Source organism: Erinaceus europaeus, chromosome 7 (assembly GCF_950295315.1).
Source record: "Erinaceus europaeus chromosome 7, mEriEur2.1, whole genome shotgun sequence".
Classification (NCBI taxonomy): Eukaryota; Metazoa; Chordata; class Mammalia; order Eulipotyphla; family Erinaceidae; genus Erinaceus; species Erinaceus europaeus.
Genome location: NC_080168.1, coordinates 56836999 through 56858409, shown reverse-complemented (window position 1 = coordinate 56858409; position 21411 = coordinate 56836999). Strand labels below are relative to the sequence as shown.

General features: G+C 42.7%; 1 protein-coding gene across 26 annotated transcripts in view; it reads right to left on the bottom strand.

Annotated features, from left to right (window-relative positions):
• Window positions 1–539: 539 nt before the first annotated feature.
• Window positions 540–21411, bottom strand: part of PLEKHA5 (pleckstrin homology domain containing A5) — a 297283-nt gene continuing 276411 nt past the window's right edge. For 22 of the 26 annotated variants that reach the window (XM_060194437.1, XM_060194439.1, XM_060194444.1 and 19 more), the window contains 6 exons: window positions 20222–20431; window positions 17087–17227; window positions 13347–13480; window positions 10635–10783; window positions 6391–6500; window positions 540–1441 (listed from right to left, as the gene is read on the bottom strand). In XM_060194437.1, the coding sequence (XP_060050420.1) occupies window positions 6406–6500; window positions 10635–10783; window positions 13347–13480; window positions 17087–17227; window positions 20222–20431 (729 nt within the window). In that variant the 3' untranslated portion in view covers window positions 540–1441; window positions 6391–6405. The remainder of the gene's footprint in view (window positions 1442–6390; window positions 6501–10634; window positions 10784–13346; window positions 13481–17086; window positions 17228–20221; window positions 20432–21411) is intronic. The other 4 variants (XM_060194441.1, XM_060194451.1, XM_060194453.1 and 1 more) reach the window with 1 other exon arrangement.

Below are 21411 nucleotides of genomic sequence, written 5' to 3'. Positions count from 1 at the left end.
TATAAGAAATGGTGACTTCACTGTTTTTAGCCGATCTTGGATGGACCTTGAAAAATTCATGTTAAGTGAAATAAGTCAGAAACAGAAGGATGAATATGGGATGATCTCACTCTCAGGCAGAAGTTGAAAAACAAGATCAGAAAAGAAAACACAAGTAGAACCTGAACTGGAATTGGTGTATTACACCAAAGTAAAAGACTCTGGGGTGGGTGGGTGGGGATAATACAGATCCAAGAAGGATGACAGAAGACCTAGTGGGGGTTGTATTATTTTATGGAAAACTGGGAAATGTGATGCATGTACAAACTATTGTATTTACTGTTGAATGTAAAACATTAATTTCCCAATAAAGAAATTTAAAAAAAATAAAGCACTGGACTTTCAAGCATAAGATCTCAAGTTCAACTCCTGCCATTGAATGTTCCAAAGTGATAGGATCTGGCTCTTTCTTTCCTTACTAAATAAACATTAACAAACAAGAAAAAAATTCTTAAGTCTTAAGACACTTTAGGTGCAAAGAGCAAAAATCCTAGCACAAGTGATTTAAGAACATCAACATTTATTTAACATGATAAAAAAGAAATGAGATATGAACATTTGCATTTAAACAATAGTAAGTAGCCTTAAATACTTACATTACATGTGCTCATTGTATAGTATATACACAATGAACATAATTACATTTGTACACAAACTAAGTACGGGATTTGAAAACCTGCTTATTGCTGTACACATCTATTCCAATGAAGTATAAGCCCAGTACTTCAAAATACCTACATTTTTATTTGTTTAAGAAAGAGTAAGCGATAACATTGGCGTGTAAGCTGACAAGTGTGTGGCAGTAACTGCTGACGGTGCAATCTGACCAAGAAATAATCATAGCAGAAAACGGGACATACTTCACTCAGCAAAAAAATGGCACACTTTAAATATATATATAAATTTTTTTAAACAAATTAAGTGTGAAACAAAGTCTTGCAGGAGCCAAAATGAGAAGGAAAAAAAAAAAAAAAAGGAAACAAGTTTCACTGGAAATAACTAAATGCACAATATGTACTGAGAAGCAAAACAAAAACAAACAAAACAAAGAAATATAAATCCACTGAGACTCAAGAAACAACATCAAAATCTGGAAATCAGAAACTGTTTAGTAAGCTCTGGCTGTGGACCGCACACAAAAAAGCACCTTTATGTATGTGCTCTGAAATCATAGCAGCAAGCTGGTGTCAGAAAAATAACCTTGAGATTACGGAGTGTACAGATAAGCCATTAAAGCTGCTTTGGAATAAACATTTTCCAGAAGTGATAAAATGATGCTCCGTGGCCAAAAGCATCAGAACTATGAATTTCATAGATTTAAAATATACTGTACAATGTCTTCTCGCATTGGCTGGAGGTCCATGTCCTTAGCTTTGAATGGTTTCGACAGAAGTCAGTGTAGCTGAAAAAGAGGGAGAATAAGTTTTGACACCTGTGAAGTCAGTGACTGGTCACTAACTAGGGGATGACATTCTGGAACAATAGTACCCACAGGGCCTGGCAGCTAGAGGACATTTTATTTCTATAAGATTAATTATAGGGCAGGGTGAGGGAGATAGTATAATGGTTATGCAAACAGACTCTCATTCCTTGAGGCTCCCAGGTCCCAGGTTCAGTCCCCCATATCACTATAAGCCAGAGCTGAGCAGTGCACTGGTTAAAAAATAAATAAATAAATAAATACAAAGCAGAGAAACCTAATGCAATGAGACAGCAATTCAGAATTTTAAAAAAAGGTCTCAATTTTTTTAATTCAGCAAAAGATGAAGAAAATGAGCAAAAATTTGTGTCCCTAATAACCCTAAAGGATTTTTTTTTTGGTCTTGGCCTTATATCTTACTGCCTTCCAGCCACCAAGTTGCAGATGCTACTATGATTCTACCTTGACTTCCCTGGGCAGATAACCTCACCAATGTGTCCTGAAGTCTCACCTCTCCAAAGCCCTACCCCACTAGGAGAAGACAAAAACAGGCTGGGGGTATAGATTGACCTTCCAACCTCCATGTCCAGAGGAGAAGCAATTACAGAAGCCACCTTCTGCACCCCATAAAGAATTTTGGCCCATACTCCCAGAAGGATAAAGAATAGGGAAGTTTCAGGGCCATGTGGTGGCTTACCTGGTTGAGTGCACATGTTACAGTGCATAAGGACCCAGATTTGAGCTCCTGGTCCCCACCTGCAGGGGGAAAGCAGGGCTGCAGGTTTCTCTCTGTCTCTCTCCTTATCTCCTCCATCCCTCTCAATTTCTGACTGTCTCTATCCAATAAAAATAATTTTAGAGGTCCAGGAGGTGGCGCAGTGGCTAAGGCATTAGACTCTGAAGCAGGAGGTCCTGAGTTCAATCCCCGGCAGTACATGTACCAGAGTGATGTCTGGTTCTTTCTCTCTCTCTGTCTTTCTCATAAATAAATAAATAAATAAATAAACAAACAAACAAAATCTTAAAAAAATAATAATTTAAAAAAATTTTAAAAAAAGAATAGGGAAGTTTCTAATGGAGAGGACAGGATATGGAACTCTGGTGGTGGGAACTATATGGAATTATACCCGTTATCTTACAATCGTGTTAATCATTATTAAATAACAAAAAAAAAAAAAAAAAAAAAAAGAGTGTGGTCCAGGAGGTGGCACAGTGGATAAAGCATCGGACTCTCGAGCATGAGGTCCTGAGTTCAATCCCCGGCAGCACATGTACCAGAGTGATGTCTGACTCTTTCTCTCTCCTCCTATGTTTCTCATAAATAAATAAATAAAATCTTTAAAAAAAAAAAAAAAAAGAAAAAGAAAAAAAGATTTGGGCTGGGGGGCTAGAGCTGTAGTGCACCGGTTAAATGTACATATTACCATGCACAAGTACTTGGGTTCAAGCCCTTGCTCCCCACCTGCGGGGGGCGGGGGGGCACTTCAGGAGCAGTGAAGCAAATCTATAGATGCCTATCTTCCTCTCAATTTCTCTCTGTCCTGTCAAATAATGTAGGGGGAAGAAAAAAAAAAAAACAGGCTGATGGGAGCTTGCACTGCAGGCACCCAGCCCCAGCAATAACCCTGGTGGCAATTAAAAAAAAAAAAAAAAAAGATTTGACCAAATAGCCTACTTGGACAGTGTATTGCTTTGCCATATGCATGACCTAGGTTTGAGCCCAGCCACTACCACTTTGGAGGGGGCTTAAAATTTTGTTTAATATGGAAGAGCAAGGAAAGAACCACAGTATTACTCTGGCATGTGATGCCAGGGTCTGAACTCAGGACCTTCTGCTTGAGGGCCCAACACTTTACCTACTATGCCATTTCCTGGGCTGCATGTATGTCTCTTAAGTACAAAACTGGCAATTGTCCATCAAGTTTAAAAGCAGACTTTGGAGCCTGGTGGTGTACATATTACTATGTGCAAGGACTTGGGTTTGAGACCCTGCTTAAAATGTATATGTGTGTGTGGGGTTTCATGTGCAGTCACACGGATCTGCAGATATCTTCTTCTCTACCTCCCCTTGTCCTCTCTTATCTTCCCCCCTCTCAAGTCCTTTCTGTCTTGTCTAAAAAAGAAAGTGGGTTGGGGGGTACACCTGTTTGAGTGGACATGTTACAATGTACAAGGACCAAGGACCTGAGTTCAAGCCCCCCAGTCCCCACCTGCAAGGGGAAAGCTTTATGAGTGGTGAAGCAGGGCTGCAGGTGTCTCTCTTTTTCCTCTCTCTATTTCCCACTCTTTTCTCAATTTCTGGTTGTATCTATCCAACAGATACATAAAGACAATTTTTAAAAAAAAAAGAAGAATGAAAAAATGTCCACCAGGAGCAGTGGATTCATACTGTTGGCACTGAGCACCAGTGATAATCCTGGTGGTAATACATATATAAATAAATAACCTTAGAAAATGATTCTCAGGGCAGGGGAGACAGCATAATGGTTATGCAAACAGACTCTCATGCCTGAGGCTCCTAAGTCCCAGGTTCAATCCCCTGCACCACCATAAGCCAGAGCTGAGCAGTGCTCTGGTGTTTCTCTGTGTGTGTCTCTCTCTACATCTCTCTCAAAAATAAAATTAATTAAAAAAAAAAAAAAAAGAAAAGAAAATGATTCTCAGTTTGAAACTGTCAAAGGAACATTCAAGAGAGAGGCTTTCTACTTTTTACCAGTCTCCATTTTTAAATTTTTAAAAAAAATTTATTTTCCCTTTTGCCCTCATTTTCTATTGCTATTGTAGTTATTATTGTTGTTGTTGATGTCATCGTTGTTAGGACAGTGAGAAATGGAGAGAGGAGGGGAAGACAGAGAGGGGGAGAGGAAGACAGACACCTGCAGACCTGCTTCACCGCTTGTGAAGCGACTCCCCTGCAGGTGGGGAGCGGGGGGCTCAAACCGGGATCCTTACGCCGGTCCTTGCGCTCAGTGCCATGTGCGCTTAACCTGCTGCACTACCACCCGACTCCCTCCATTTTTTAAAAAAATATATTTTATTTATTAATGAGAACGATAGGAGAGAATGAGCTGGACATCACTCTGGTACATGTGCTGCCGGGGATCGAACTTAGGACCTCATGCTTGAGAGAGTCCAATGCTTTATTTCTTTTTTTTAAAATTTTTTAAAAAATATTTTATTTATTTATTAATGAGAATGATAGGAGAAGAGATAGAAAGAACCAGACATCACACCAGTACATGTGCTGCTGGGGGCTGAACTCGGGACTTCGTGTTTGAGAGTTCAGTGCTTTATCCATTGTGCTACTTCCCAGATCACAAGAATCCAATGCTTTAATCCACTGTGCCAACTCCCAGGCCTCTGTTTTGTTTTTTTACCAGAGTACTGCTCAGCTCTAGTTTATGCTGATGCTAGTGATTGAATTTGGGACTTTTGATGCCTTAGGCATGAAAGACTATTTTTTAAAAAATATTGATTTCTTTCTTCTTTTTTTTTTTTAACCAGAGCACTGCTCAGCTCTGGTTTATGGTGTTGCAGGGGATTGAACCTGGGACTTTGGAGCCTCAGGCATGAAAATCTCTTTGAATAACCATTATGCTATCTACCCCTGCCTTTTGTTCCCTTTTGTTGCTGTAGTTATTATTGATGTCGTTGTTGTTGGATAGGACAGAGAGAGATGGAGAGAGGAGGGGAAGACAGAGAGGGGGAAAGAAAGATAGACACCTGCAGACCTGCTTCACTGCTCGAACTGCGATCCTTAAACCAGTCCTTGTGCTTTGCGCCACCTGAGCTTAACCCACTGTGCTCCTGAAAGTCTTTTGTACAAATATTATGCTATCTCCCCAGCACAGACTTGTGTCTGGCTTTCTTAGTAGTTACTTCCCTGACTCTAAAGAACACATTCTTTTTTTTTTTAATACTTATTTATTTCCTTTTTGTTGCCCTTTTTTTTTTATTGTTGTAGCTATTGTTGTTTCTGATTCTTGTTTTTTTTTAACATTTATTTTATTTATTTATTCCCTTTTGTTGCCCTTGTTGTTTTATTGTTGTAGTTATTGTTGTTGTCGTTGTCGGATAGGACAGAGAGAAATGGAGAGAGGAGGGGAAGACAGAGAGGAGGAAGGAGAGAAAGACAGACACTGCTATTGTTGTTAATGTCGTCATTGTTGCATAGGACAATGAGAAATGGGGAGGAGAAGGGGAAGACAGAAAGGAGGAAAGATAGACACCTGCAGACCTGCTTCACCACCTGTGAAGCGAACCCCCTGCAGGTGGGGAGCCTGGGGCTTGAACCGGATCTTTAGGCCAGCCCTCGCACTTTGTGCCACGTGCGCTTACCCCACTGGCTACCGCCCAACTCCCTCTTTTTTTTTTTTTTTTTAAACCAGAGCACTGCTCAGCTCTGGCTTTTGGTGGTATGGACCTGGGACTATGTAGCCTCAGGCATGAGAGTCTCTGCATAACCATTATGCTATCTACCCTCACCCAAGAAGAACAAATTCTTTAGAAATGATTTCAAATGGATCACAAAGATTTTAAAATTGTATCTAGCTGGCAGCACGCAAAACGTGCCTTAGTCCTCGAAAACGCTGAACAAATTCCTGGGCAGCACATACATACCAGAACTTTCAGCTCTGATTCTGGAAACAACAACAGTTGCAAACACCCTGAGGTCTGTCTCAGCACAGGCCCTACCATTAAGTTCTGCTGTTCTCACAGATGATGGAATAAGAGACAGAGGGAGAGCTGTCCCGTAGCAAATCACTGTGAGGGCCCATGTTGAGAGTTGGAGTTAATGGCCATGGGTGGAACCCATGACCTACAGGCTCCCCAGCTGTCCCCAACACACAGTCCAAAGGCGATCTCTGCCCTCAGTCACCAACCAGCCACTGAATAAAGAGGAGACACCAACGCAAGGGGTGAGGACGTACTTTTTCTTTCTGAGACTACACACACATGAAATGGGATCCTTCTGTGAGCTGCGGCTGAGTGGGTGGAACTGGAGACGCTGAGGACTCAGGAGGTGGGGACAGACTTTTCACTAAAACACACCAAGAACACAAGAAAAGACAGATAAACATCTTTAGCACACATTTGCAGGCATGCCCACTGCAGTGACCCCCACCCAATGATAACCCATTGTATCTGGGTCCTGTTATTTTCTAGTCTGGCAATTGATGATCCAGTATGAGATGTCTCTTAAAGACTTTTAAAAAAGGTTCTTCTTCCTAGTACACTTTAACCTTACACAATGCGATTCCAATGATATCTACATAAAATTGGAAAACAAAATTTCTCTCTCTCTTTTTTTTTTTACTAGAGCACTGTTCAGCTCTGGATTATGGTGGTGCAGAGAATTGAACCTGGGACTTTGGAGTCTCAAGCACAAGAGTAAATCTCTCTTTTTTAATTGTTTATTGGATACAGAGAGAAATCAAGAGGGAATGGGGAAGATAGAGAGGAAGAGAGATAGACATCTGCAGCCCTGCTTCACCACTCATGAATCCCCTGTAGTTGGAGACTAGGGGGCACAAACCTGGGTCCTTTTGCACTATAAAGTGCACTCAACCAGGTGTGCCACCACCCAGCCCCCATAAAATGTTTCAATTTTTATTACTTAGAGTTCTATTTTCAAATGTCTACCAATGCCACAGGACCTTCCTTTGAGAAGGCTTTTTCTTTTTTTCTCCATTTTAAATTATTTTATTGGGAGGTTAATGGTTTGGTGAGATATGGGTATGATTTCTCATCTCCCCATGATAAGAGTCTGCAAAACACTATCGTCTCCAACTTAGCTCCTACTCTACCAGCAGGCACCAGGACCCCTGAAGCCCATACAGATCCTTCCCATCTCCTTCCCCATAATCCTTTGCTTTGGTGCAGAAAAAGTCTTTTTCAGTTCCAGGAAGCTCAATACTACAATACTTCTTCATTTTTAAAAATATATATATATATATTTATTTATTCCCTTTTGTTGGCCTTGTTTTATTGTTGTAGTTATTATTGTTAGATAGGACAGAGAGAAATGGAGAGAGGAGGGGAAGACAGAGAGGGGGAGAGAAAGAGAGACACCTGCAGACCTGCAGACCGCCTGTGAAGTGACTCCCCTGCAGGTGGGGACCTGGGGGCTCAAACCGGAATCCTTATGCTGGTCCTTGTGTTTTGCACCATGTGCCCTTAACCCGCTGCACTCTCAGTACTACAATGTCTACATATCCACACATCACTCGGACCCAGACCTGCCATAACAATAACCAAATTGGTGTCTATTAAAACAATTAAAAAACAAAACAACAGAAATGAGAATTCCTTTGCATGTTGCCATATGCATGTGACAGGCAAAGGTAGATACAGAGCTCAAAATGGGGTTTAAGGGATCAACACTGATGGCATTCATGTGCATGGAAAGGATAGAAAACAGCTACTGAATTTCAATGCACTTACTCTTCTACGTAACAATGGGGCAGGAAGGGAGAGAGAGGGATTATCAGGAACACTTTTTTGGTTAGGGACTATGAAAAGTAAAAACTGCTAACAGGCACTAGTATTAATGACACTCCCACTCCTTGCCACTATCATGAGGAAAAAAAGAAAAAGATTTGTGGAGAGCCCAAAAAACTGTGACAGGAACACAAACATTAGACTCTCTTAAAACATGCTACATGGGGCCGGGTGGTAGCGCAATGTGTTAAGTGCACATGGTGTGAAGTGCAAGGACCAGCATAAGGATCCTGGTTTGAGCCCCTGGCTCCTCACCTGCAGCGGGGTCACTTCACAAGTGGTGAAGCAGGTCTGCAGGTGTCTATCTTTCATTCCCCGTCTTCCTCTCTTGTCTCAACTTCTCTCTGTCCTATTCAACAACAACTACAGCAATGGAAACAGTAACAAAGGCAACATCAAAGGCAACAAAAATGGGAAAAATGGCTTCCAGGGGCAGTGGGTTGGTAGCGCAGGCACCAAGCTCCAGCGATAACTCTGGAGGCCACAATAAATAAATAAATGAAGTATCATAAAAATAAAATAAAATAGAGTCAGGCTTTAGCACAATGGTTTAAACACAGGTGGCGCAAAGAGCAAGGGCTAGCATAAGGATTTCTGTTTGAGCCCCCGGCTTCCCACCCACAGGAGAGTCGCTTCATAGGCAGTGAAGCAGGTCTGCCAGTGTCCTTCTCTCCCCGTCTCTGTCTTCTCCTCCTCTCTCAATTTCTCTCTGTCCTATCCAACAATGATGATGTCAATAACAATAATAACTACAACAATAAAACAAGGGCAACAAAAGGGAATAAATACTAAAAATAAAATAAAACATGCTTCAGATCTCCATATTATTAAAACACAAATCCAGATGCGGATTGTGGTGGTAGTGGTAAGATGAGAGGAATTCATTCTGCTAGTTCAGACTTAGTCTTCCATAATTCCCTAAGACGTAGGTTTGCAAATAGTCTGAGAAGTCAGAGAAACAGGCTAGTTGCTACGGTTAAGATGAGAAAGAACAGGGCCAAGTGGTAGCACACCTGGTAGAGTGCATATGTTATGTGCAAGGACCTGGGTTCCAACCCTGGTCCCCACCTGTAAGAGGAAACTTCACCAACAGTGAAGTAGTGTTACAGGTGTTGTCTCTCCCTTTCTTCCCCTTCCCCTCAGTCTGTTTCTCTCTGGACTATCAAAAAATTTTTAAAAAGAAGGAAGGAAGGAAGGAAGGAAGGAAGGAAGGAAGGAAGGAAGGAAGGAAGGAAGGAAGGAAGGAAGGAAAGAGGGAAGAAAAGGAAGGAATGAGGGAAACCAATGTTCTAAACAATAAAAAGGCAAATGTAAGGGAGTTGAGCGATAGTGCAGCAGGTTAAACGCACACGGTGCAAAGCTCAAGGACCAGAGTAAGGATCTGGTTCGAGCCCCCCCCCCTTCAGGCGGTGAAGCAGGTCTGCAGGTCTCTATCTTTCTCTTCCCCCTCTGTCTTCCCCTCCTCTCTTCATTTCTCTCTGTCCTATGAAAATAAATAAGTAAATAAATAGGCAAATGTGTACATATATGTCTATTATGGGGGAGGCTGGGTGGTGGCACACCCAGCTGAGCGCACACATTTTCATGTGCAAGGACCCAGGTTCAAGGCCCCAATCCCCACCTGCAGGGGGGGAAATTTCCTGAGTGATGAAGCAGAGCTGCAAGTTTATCTTTCTCTCTCTCCTTCTCCTTCTCTAACTCTTCTTTCCTCTCAGTTTCTCTGTTTCTACAAAATATCAAATAGTGGTCCGGGAGGTGGCACAGTGGCTAAAGCACTAGACTCTTAAGCATCAGGTCCTGAGTTCAATCCCCGGCAGAACATGTACCAGGGTGATGTCTGGTTCTTTCTCTTTCTCCTTTCTCATTAATAAAATAAATAGGTGTCTATCTTTCTCTCCTCCTCTCTGTCTTCCCCTCCTCTCTCCATTTCTCTCTGTCCTATCCAACAACAAGAACAACAATAATAACTACAACAATAAAACAACAAGGGCAACAAAATAAATAAATAAAATAAATATAAAAATATATATATATCAAATATAAAAAACACTTAAAAATGAAATAAAGGGGGCCGGGTGGTAGCACAGTGGGTTAAGTGCACATGGTGCATAGACCAAGGACCAGCATAAGAATCCAGGTTTGAGCCCCTGGCTCCCCACCTGCATGGGGGTCATTTCACAAGTGGTGGAGCAGGTCTGCAGGTGTCTATCTTTCTCTCCATCTCTCTGTCTTTCCCTCTTCTCTCCATTTCTCTCTGTCTTATCCAACAACGATAAACAAGAAGGGCAACAAAAGGGAAAAAGGTAGCCTCCAGGAGCAGTGGATTTGTAGTGCAGGCGCCAAGCCCCAGCAATAGCCCTGGAGGCAAAAAATATATATATATTAAAAAGATGAGAAAGAATACCACCACCACAAAAAACAAACAAACAAAACCCTAAAACAAACAAATACGAAGAAGGAACAGGTGACAGAGCTAGGAGAGGCTGCAAGCTACAATAGCTGGGCTAGCAGCGCCCTGGCCCCCCAACATCTGCTAGTTGCATCCCTTTTGCAATAGCAGAGGGTGATTAATCTGTAGCCTAGAGGCTCAGCTGCTAAACCGCCACAGGAGGAATGAATGAGTTCATAGGTGCAGAGGAGGTGTGGTGAGAATGAGGACGTGTGCACTGAGTACCTGCCACTGTTTGGGTTCCTCGAGATGCTTCAGGAGTTGTTAGCTCATAAGGAATCACGCTTTCCTCCTGCTCGGAAACGTCGTCCTCTGTACTGGCTCCGGGCTGGCCTTCTGTTTTATGATTTGTGATCTCTGTCTCATCTTGAGGGCTGATAATGGGGGGAAAAAATAAGAGGCTGATTTATTTATTTATTTTCCCCTTTTTGCCCTTGTTTTTTTATTGCTGTAGTAGTTATTATTATTGTTGTTATTGATGTCATCATTGTTGAATAGGACAGAGAGAAATGGAGAGGGGAAAACAAAGAGAGGGAGAGAAAGATAGACACCTGCAGACCTGCTTAACCACTTGTGAAGCGACTCCCCTGCAGGTGGGGAGCTGGGGGCTTGAACTGGGATCCTTACAGCAGTCCTTGTGCTTTGTGTCATGTGCGTTTAACCCGGTGTACTACCGCCCGATTCCCAAGAGGCTGATATTTTAATACAGAAGGCAATGAGGTGTTCCCACGACACCATCCCCACTTATTACCATGTACATTTCAACTACACAGAATGTAACATTTTATGTGCAGTTAATCACTTCTTGTCTTCTTATGGAAACTTCAAACACAAAGCATTACGAGTGAATGTGGTGGTGGTAGTGGTGTGTGTGTGGAGGGGGTAGCACACCAGGTTGAACACAGACACTATCATGCTCAAGGACCCAGGTTCAAGCCTCTGCTACCTACCTGCAGGGGAAAAGCTTCATGAGTGGTGAAGCAGGTCTGCAAGCATCTCTCTTCCTATTTACCTCTGCGCTCTCAATTTCTCTGTCCTATCTAATAAAAAAGAAAAAAAGGGGGAAAAATGGCTGCTGGGAGCCTTCTTCTCTCTACCTCTCACCTTCTATCTGAAAATAAATAAAAATGTCTATTTTGCTAATTATTATTTTAGCCACTAGGATTATCACTGTGGCTTGGTGCCTGCACAAAGAATTTACTGCTCCTAGTAAGCATTGTTTTCCTTTTTCTCCTCCTCCTTCTTTATTTTATAGCAGAGGAAAATTTGAGAGGGGGCAGGGAGACAGAGAGACACTTGCAGTGTTTGCTGCACTGCTCATGAAGTATCCCCTCCCCTGCTGGTGGGGAATGGGGGTTTGAACCTCGGTCCTTGCACATGGTAATGTGTGCACTTAACCAGGTGAGCCACAGCCTGCTGCCCCCCCCCCCCCATTTTGCCAATCTAATTTTACCTAATTCCCTTGTCTCTTGTTCTCCAAATTGTTATTTTGGATAGCAACAGAGAGAAATTGAGAGGAAAGGGACGAGAGAGAGAGAGAGAGAGAGAAAGAAAGAAAGAAAGAAAGAAAGAAAGAAAGAAAGAAAGAAAGAAAGAAAGAAAGAAAGAAAGAAAGGGGTGGGTGGGGAGGGCAGAGAGAGAGAAACACACACATCTGCAGTCCCGGGTCCCTGCTCAACCAGGCTCACTATCACCTCGGTCCCCCTCCAAATTATTTTAGAGTAGATTCCAGATAGATCATTCAATCTATAAACATGGTGGTTTGTATTTATTAGTATATATATATATATATATATATATATATTTTAAATAATTTATTTCTTTATTGGGTATTAGTATTTTTTGTTGTTCTTTTTTTAAAATTTCTTTATTGGGAAATTAATGTTTTACATTCAAAAGTTAATACAATAGTTTGTACAAGCATAACATTTCCCAGTTTTCCATATAACAATACAACCCCCACTAGGTCCTCTGTCATCCTTCTTGGATCTGTATTTTCTCCATCTTGTTGTTGTTTCTAACTTATGTTAGAAACACCAATTCACCACCCTGGACCTTTTCAGAGAGAAAGAGACACAGAGAAAGACAGTGAGGGACAGATACCACAGCACATGTGAGAAAAGGTAGGCTCCCTACTACTTGCACTATCACACTGAGTACACACTTATCTCTTAATCCTCTTGAGACAGAGACTGATAAAATGCCCCCCCCCCCCAGGGTTATTGCTGGGGCTCAGTGACTGCACTACGAATCCACTGCTCCTAGAGGTCATTTTTCCCATTTTTGTTGCCCGTGTTATTGTAAAATGCCCCATTTTTAAAAGCAGGGATATCAGCCCATCTTTTTTCCCCTCCAGTTGCTGCGGCTCAGTGTTAGCAATACAAATCTACTTCTGGTGACCTTTTTTCTTTCTTTCCTTGCAGGTAATACTATGTACTTCACCAGGCTCCCTCAGCCTGCCTTTTTTTTTATTTTAAATATTTACTTATTTATTTATTCCCTTTTTATTGCCCTTGTTTTATTGTTGTTGTCTGTCTTTGTTGTTGGATAGGACAGAGAGAAATGGAGAGAGGAGGGGAAGACAGAGAGGGGGAGAGAAAGATAGACACCTGCAGACCTGCTTCACAGCCTGTGAAGCGACTCCCCTGTAGGTGGGGAGCGGGGTGGGGCTCAAACTGGGATCCTTACACTTTGCGCCACCTTTATTATTATTATTTTTTTTTGTGAGCAAAAGGGGAACCAGAGCACTGCTCTGGTATATGTAGCATCAGAGATCAAAGTTGGGACCTCATGTTTACAAGTCCAGTTCTCTACCTGCTGTACCACCTCCTGGGACCCTCTTGCAGGGACTGGAATCCAAGATGTTCAGATACTGAAGTTCACCATTTCTAAGCAGTTCCACATGTGTGAATGGTTCCTTTGTTGACTAGTTATTACCTGTCTGAAGCATCCTCACGCACTTGTTCTTTATTCCTCTCTTGATCTGTAACTTCTGTGGCTTCCTCTGAATTTACTCCATTTGGCTCAGGTTTGAAAACTGTTTCGTACAAAACATCTTCAGTTTTTTTAAACTAGAGGATAATAAGAAAAAGGAAAAAGTTTATTTTTTCTTTTTTAAAGTAGTCCCATCAAGTCTATTATTTGATATTAAATCTAAACTATTTCCACAATAAATACTTTTTTATTTTATTTGCTTTTTTATTATCTTTATTTATTTGATAGAGACAGCCATAAATTAAGAGGGAGGGGGGTGATAGAGAGAGAGAGAGAGACTTAGAGACACCTGCAGCACTGCTTCATCACTCACAACACTTTGCCCTTGCGGGTGGGGATTAGAGCTTGAACCTGGGCCCTTGCACATTGTAACATATGTGCTCAACCAGGTGTGTCACCATCTGGCCTCCGAATACCTCTTTAAAAAATTCCTGGGCAGATAAAAAAAAAAAAAATTCCTACCATATTTTGCCTGAGCCTGATATCTAATATGCAGGTGGACCCAGGTTATTGTCTGGGGAGATGGTGTCATAGTTGGAAAAAGGACTAGAAAGCTGGATCAGGGAAGCGAATAGCTTCCAAATGTGGGAAAAATATATAAGTATTATTAATTGTAAACCCCACCTGTTTGATGTGGGGCCTATAGTCAGTACAGGAGACTATGTAACCCCTACATCCCTGTAGGTCTGAGCTCTCATTCTGTGGTCATGGCTAGGAACATTCCAGGCTGCACTAATTTCCTTGGGTAGTAGGTAGAGTATGTTGTCCAAGCTCCCTTTGGAGAATGGAACATCAAGAAGCAACCTTCTCTGTTGCTTCTGGGGATATGACTAGGGGAACAGCGTAACTGGTAGAAAATCAGATTTTCAGGCCTGAGGTTCCCAGTTCAATCCCCAGCACTACATGAGCCAGAGTGGCAATCTGTATTCTCTCTCCTCTCTGCCTTATATGTGATGCTCTCTCTCATATGTAATAAATAAAGTAGTTTATTATAAAAAAATACACCCAGAAAAAAATAAATCATACCCTGTTCAGTCTGAATTTACTGGAATACAAACTTAGATTCAAGTATATGAAAATATACTGGGACCAGGCAGTGGTGCACCTGGTTGAGCACACATGTTGCAATGTACAAGGATCCAGGTTCAAGCCCCCCGTCCCCATATGCAGGGGGAAAGATTCATGAATGGTGAAGTAGTGATGTAGGTGTCTCTCTGTCTTTCTCCTTCTCTGTCTCCCTGTTTATCTCAATTTCTGGCTGTCTCTATCCAATAAATAAATAAAGATATGGTCTGGGAGGTGGCACAGTGGATAGGGCATTGGATAGGGCATGAGGCCCCAACCCCGAGTTTGATCCCCAGCAGCACATGTATCAGAGTGATGTCTGGTTCTTTCTCTCCTCCTATCTTTCTCATGAATAAATATAAATTCTGATATCTGATTACTGTAAAAAATGGTGACTAATCCCTAGCACTGCAAAAACGGTATCATCTGTTTTCCATCTACACCATGCCTCGGCCTCGCATGAGCTTAATGTGCAGCTTGGCGATACGAGAATCCGGCATGAAGCCCAGCCAGTCTATCTTGGTGTTACTCTCGATCGCACTCTGTCATTTCACAAACATCTCATAAAAACTGCAGCAAAGGTGGGCGCGAGGAATAACATCATTGCAAGACTGGCCAGCTCCTCATGGGGCGCGAGCGCTTCCACACTACGATCATCATCTCTGGCATTATGCTATTCCACTGCAGAATACTGTGCCCCAGTATGGTTCCGTAGCCCCCATGTCCACTTGGTCGATTCCAAATTATATTCCTCCATGAGGATAATTTCTGGAACCATCCGTTCCACCCCAGTTCCATGGCTGCCAGTTCTTAGCAACATCGCCCCGCCAGATATTCGTCGGGATGCGGCATCATCTAAGTTCATTTCCCATGTCTACGCTCGACCGGACCTGCCAATATACGTGGATATCTTCGCCCACCCTGTTCAACGCTTGACATCTCGTCATCCAATCTGGTCTCCTACACCTACACTGAACTTCTCTGTTCCAGACTCTTGGAAACAGAGTTGGCAGTCAGCTGAGGTAAAGAACAAACACCTCATCACAGACCCCTGCAAGCATCAACCTGGCTTTGACCTAGCACGTTATGATTGGGCCCTCCTCAATCGCTATCGAACAGGCCATGGCCGGTGCGCCGCTATGTTCCATCGCTGGGGAGCCAGAGACGACCCGAACTGCCCCTGCGGCTCCAGACAGACTATGACCCACATAGTCAACGACTGCCACCTCTCCAGATTCAAAGGAGGTCTCGAAACTTTACATCAGGCTCAACCTGATGCTGTTGACTGGCTACGGAAGAAGGGCAAACGCTAGAAGAAGAAGAATTCTTTTTTTTTTAATTAATTAATTTTATTTTTACCCTTTTGTTGCCCTTGTTGTTTGTTATTATTGTTGTTGTTATTGCTGTCATCTTTGTTGGAGAGGGCAGAGAGAAATGAAGAGAGGAAGGTAAGATAGAGGGGGACAGAAAGAGAGACACCTGCAGACCTGCTTCACTGCCTGTGAAGGGACTCCACTGCAGGTGGGGAGCGGGGGCTTGAACTGGGATCCTTACACCAGTCGTGCGCTTTGCGCCACATGTGCATAACCCGCCGCATCATCACCAGGCTCCCATAAATTCTCAATAAAGATAAAAAAATTAAAAGAAAATTATATATTAAAAAGAAAATATATTAACACATTTATACTAGGGTAAAAGTTCTTTTTGTTGTTGTTAGTATTTATTTATTTTTTATTTTTTTAAATATTTAGTCTATTTATTCCCTTTTGTTGCCCTTGTTGTTTTATTGTTGTAGTTATTATTGTTGTTGTCGTTGTTGGGTAGGACAGAGAGAAATGGAGAGAGGAGGGGAAGACAGAGAGGAGGAGAGAAAGATAGACACCTGCAGACCTGCTTCACCGCCTGTGAAGCGACGCTCCTGCAGGTGGGGAGCCGGGGTTCGAACCGGGATCCTTACGCCGGTCCTTGTGCTTTGCGCCACCTGCGCTTAACCCGCTGCGCTACAGCCAGACTCCCGTTAGTATTTATTTTTACCAGAGCACTGCTCAGCTCTAGTTTATGGTGGTCCAGGGGATTGAACCTGGGACTTTGGATCCTAAGGTAGAAGAATCTCTTTGCATAACCATTATGTTATCTACCCTGCCTATAACATCACATCACTTTTTGGGGATGTAAGACTTTTTTAAAAAAAAAGTGTGTAAAAAAAAAAAAAGTGTGTTAGTAGTAGTATTTTATATCCTTGATTGTTTGTTGTTTTAAACTTCCATCTAGACCCCCCCTTTCTTTCTTTTCTTTTCTTTTCATGTGGTTATATATAACCATTAAATAAAACCCAGCATTTCATTTATGGCCCCTGGGATGGAATGATGTAATTTTTCTTTAAAGATTTTATTTATTCATTCATAAGAAATGATAGCAGAGAGAAAGAACCAGACATCACTCTGGTACATGTGCTGCCAGGGACTGAACTCAGGACCGCATGCTTGAGAGTCCAATGCCCTATCCACTGCACCACCTCCCGGACCACAAATGATGTAATGTTCTTTCAACCATACCAACTTAATCTAGTCCACAAAGTTCACCCCTTTGAGATATCTGTGCTAAAGTAATCTTCTTACCTCTTTGCTAATATCCATATTTTCAGGTTCAGCTTCTTTTAGTCGGACAGTTTCTGTGGCTGGCATTTCATGGATTGGCTTCCTATCATCTTCTCTGATGCCAGGCTCCAGTTCTTTAATGCTATCGTCCCTCCTTCGAGTCTGTCCAAAAGATGGAGAGCACTGTTAGATTCATTCCATGTGGTCACAACTAGCTTTTAGATTGTATCTGCCATGCTGTAAAGCCAGCTGGATGGATCTTCACTCACAAGGTTTCCTTAAGAAAACCAACAGAGCAGGGCCGGGTGGTAGCACAGCTGGTTAAGCGCACATGGTGCGACATGCAAGGACCAGCGTGAGGATCCTGGTTTGAGCCCCCAGCTCCCTACCTGCAGGGGGGGTCGCTTCACAGGCAGTGAAGCAGGTCTGCATGTGTCTATCCTTTTCTCCCCCTCTGTCTTCCCCTCCTCTCTCGATTTCTCTCTGTCCTATCCAACAACAACAGCAATGGTAAAAATAACAACAATAACAACAATGATGGGCAACAAAAGGGAAAAATAGCCTCCAGGAGCAGTGGATTCATAGTGCAGGCACCGAGCCCCAGCAGTAACCACATGTGTGGCACTCTTCCATACTTTTCCCTATTTTTTCAATGATACATTTTGTCATCTGTAGGAAGTGCAGCTACTCAAGGATTAATCTGCAGAGTCTCTTTGTCAACACTGTCTGCTCCTAATGAGCTGGGAAAGGGATTTCTATGATGACAGGGAAGTGCTTTTGGCTGATGCACACATGCCCACAGGGAGAGCCCAGTCTGCATGATGGTTCTGAAAGTTGGTAACAGACCCATATGGAAGGGAGCACTGTGACCTTACGAGGCTGAGGTGGAGATGAGAGGCAGAGGAAACGTAGAAGCTTTATTAGGAGCTCACTCCAGCCAAATGTTGGCCATGTGAAAGCGGGACGGTAATGTAAAATATGATTGGAGGAGAATGAGAGACTATCCTAATAACAGCACAACACTGCCAATTTTCCAAAAGCAGTTTTGTTTTAATCTTCTGAGTATCTCTGTGCAGTAGAGTGAACGAGCTATGCTATTAACATTATCAGATTCACAGCAGAAAAGACTAAGTCCACCACTGGAGCCAAGGAGCTTCATCTTTGCCTGTCTGCTTCTCTCCTCTCCTTCCCTCTCTCTCCTTTCCACGATTTATTTATAAAGGGTGGAGAGAGAGGGTACTAGAGCCTCACTCTAGCACATACAATGCCAGGGATTAAATCCAGGACCTTATGCTCAAGAATTCAACACTTTACTCACTGTTCCGTCTCCTACACTGCTCTTTCTTTTTTTTTTTTTTTCTCCTTTCCCTTTCTTTCCCTTCTTTCCTCCTCCTCACCTTCTTTCTTTCTTCATTTTAGAAAACTTACTATCATGGCCTGGGAGGTAGATAAAGCATTGGACTCTCTCAAGCATGAGGTCTCGAGTTCAATTCCCAGCAGCACATGTACCAGACTAATGTCTGGATCTTTCTCTCTCTTTCCTATCTTTCTCATTAATAAATAAATAAAATCTTTAAAAAAAAACCCAAAAACTTATTTTCTCATGCAATTTTTAAAATATTTCATTTATTGGGGGTTGGGTGGTAGCGCAGTGGGTTAAGTGCACATGGCACCAAGCCCAAGGACCAGTGTAAGGATCCCAGTTCAAGGCCCCGGTTCCCCATCTGCAGGGATGTCACTTCACAGGCGGTGAAACAGGTCTGCAGGCATCTATCTTTCTCTCTCCCCTCTATGTCTCCTCCTCCTCTCTAGATTTCTCTCTGTCCTATCTAACAATAACGACATCAATAACAACAAGAAGAACCACAACAACAATAAAAAAAGCAAGGGCAACGAAAGGGGGAAAAAAAAAAAGAAGCCTCCAGGAGCAGTGGATTCATAGTGCAGGCACCGAGCCCCAGCAGTAACCCTGCAGGCAATATATATATATTTGATAAGACAGAGAAATTGAGAGGGAAAGGGGAGGGGAAAAGAGATAACTGCAGACCAGCTTCACCACTCATGAAGCCTTCCCCTCTGCAGGTAGAGATGGGGGGAGGTAAGGAGAGGGTTTTGAACCTGGGTCCTTGCACATGGTCACATGTGTGTTCAACTGTGTGCACCAGCACCTGTCCCCTCCTGACTCCCCTCTTTCTTTTCTCTCCTTTCTGAGTCAGGGCCTTGCACATGTGCAACTTCACTACTGCTTGACTTTTTTTCATTCATACAGGGGTGGGAGGGTGGAGACAGAGAAAGGGAAGGATGCCACAGCAGCACCAGAGTTTCCCACATGGGGACAAGGCATAGGCCCTACCTGATGAACTACCTCTCCAGTTTTGGGTTTTTGAACCCAGAGGTAATTTCATTTCATTAAGTTGCTTTAGTATATCACTTTTTTTTTTTTGCCTCCAGGGTTATCGCTGGGGCTTGGTGCCTGCACCATGAATCCACTGCTCCTGGAGACTACTTTTTTTCCTTTTTGTTGTGGTTATTATTATTGTTGTTGTTGTTGTTTACTGATGTTGTTGGATAGGACAGAGAGAAACGGAGAGAGGAGGGGAAGACAGAGAGGGTATAGAAAGAGAGATACTGGGCGGGGGAGACAGCATAATGGTTATGCAAACAGACTCTCATGTCTGAGGCTCCCAAGTCCCAGGTTCAATTCCCCGCACCACCATAAGCCAGAGCTGAGCAGTGCTCTGGTGTTTCTCTCTGTGTGTTTTTCTCTCTCTCTTCATCTCTCTCAAAAATAAAATTAAAATTAAAAAATATATTAAAAAAGAGAAATGTCTAATAAAAAAGAAAGAAAGAAAAAAAGAAAGAAAGAAAGAAAGAAAGAAAGAAAGAAAGAAAGAAAGAAAGGAAGACAGACACTTGCAGACCTGCTTCACCTGCAGTGGGGAGCCAGGGGCTTGACCAGCCTATGCCAGTCCTTGTGTTTTGCACCACGTACACTTAACGAGCTGTGCTACTGCCCGACCCCCTTAGTGTATCATTCTAAAAAGTAAAAAGCCTAAAACAGTCATCATGTGGACACCCTGAAGCCCACCAATCATGTGACCAAGACTGAAAGGACATTTGATTCACACAGTGACAGTGACAGTGACAGTGACAGACCTGGGAAATCCTGAAGGGATTATCCCGGAGACTGGAAGGACTCTGTAAGGGCGAGGGGTCTAGAGCACCGAGAACACCGGCTCCTTTCTTCTTTTCCCTGAGGCACGCCTGCTGGTGTCTCCTGATTCTCTCCATCTGCTCTTCCACTGTCATCCGGGGGCGGGTACTCTCAGCCAGGCAGAGCTGTTCCACTGCACTTCTCGGTCTTTCCTTTAAGTTACAAAGAAACACAGGGAAGTACAAAATCACTTCAGAGGGTGGAGGGTAGATAGCATAATGGTTATGCAAAGAGACTCTCACTCCTCCAAAGTCCCAGGTTCAATCCCCCGCACCACCACAAGCCAGAGCTGAGCAGTGCTCTGGTAAAAAAAAAAAAAAAAAAAAAAAAAAAAAAATTTACTTCAGAGAAGTTTGTCAGAATGAAAAATATTCTAAAATGCATTTTTGAAAATTTCTTTATTGGGTGGGGGTAGATAGCATAATAGTTATGCAAAGAGACTCTCATGCCTGAAGCTCCAAAGTCCCAGGTTCAATCCCCTGCACCACCATAAGTCAGAGCTGAGCGCTGGTGTTTCTCTTTCAAAAATAAAATAAATAGAATACTTAAAAAGGTTTCTTTATTGGGGGATTAATGGTTTACAGTTGACAGTAAATACAATAGTTTGTATATGCATGACATTTTCCAGTTTTCCACATAACAGCACCACCCCCAGTAGGTCCTCCTTTGCCATCATGTTCCAGGATCTGAAGCCTCCCCCACCACCCCAGAGTCTTTTACCTTGATGCAATATTAAAATGCATTTATTTTCTCTGTCTCTATCCAAAAATAACTAACAAAAAAGTAAAAAATAAGTGGTCCGGGAGGTGGCGCAGTGGCTAAGGCACTAGACTCTCAAGCATGAGGTCCTGAGTTCAATCCCTGGCAGCACATGTACCAGAGTGATGTCTAGTTCTTTCTCTCTTTCTTCTTTCTCATAAATAAATAAAAAATAAACAAATAAGTAAATAAGTAAGTAAAATCATGGGCCAGGCATTGACACACCTGGTTAAGTGCACACAGTACTATGAGCAAGGACCAGCCTAGGGATCCAAGTTTAAGTCCCCACTACCCACCTGCTGGGGGAACACTTCACCTGCTGTGAAGCAGGTCTACAGGTATCTGTCTTTCTCTCTCCATATCTTCCCTCTAC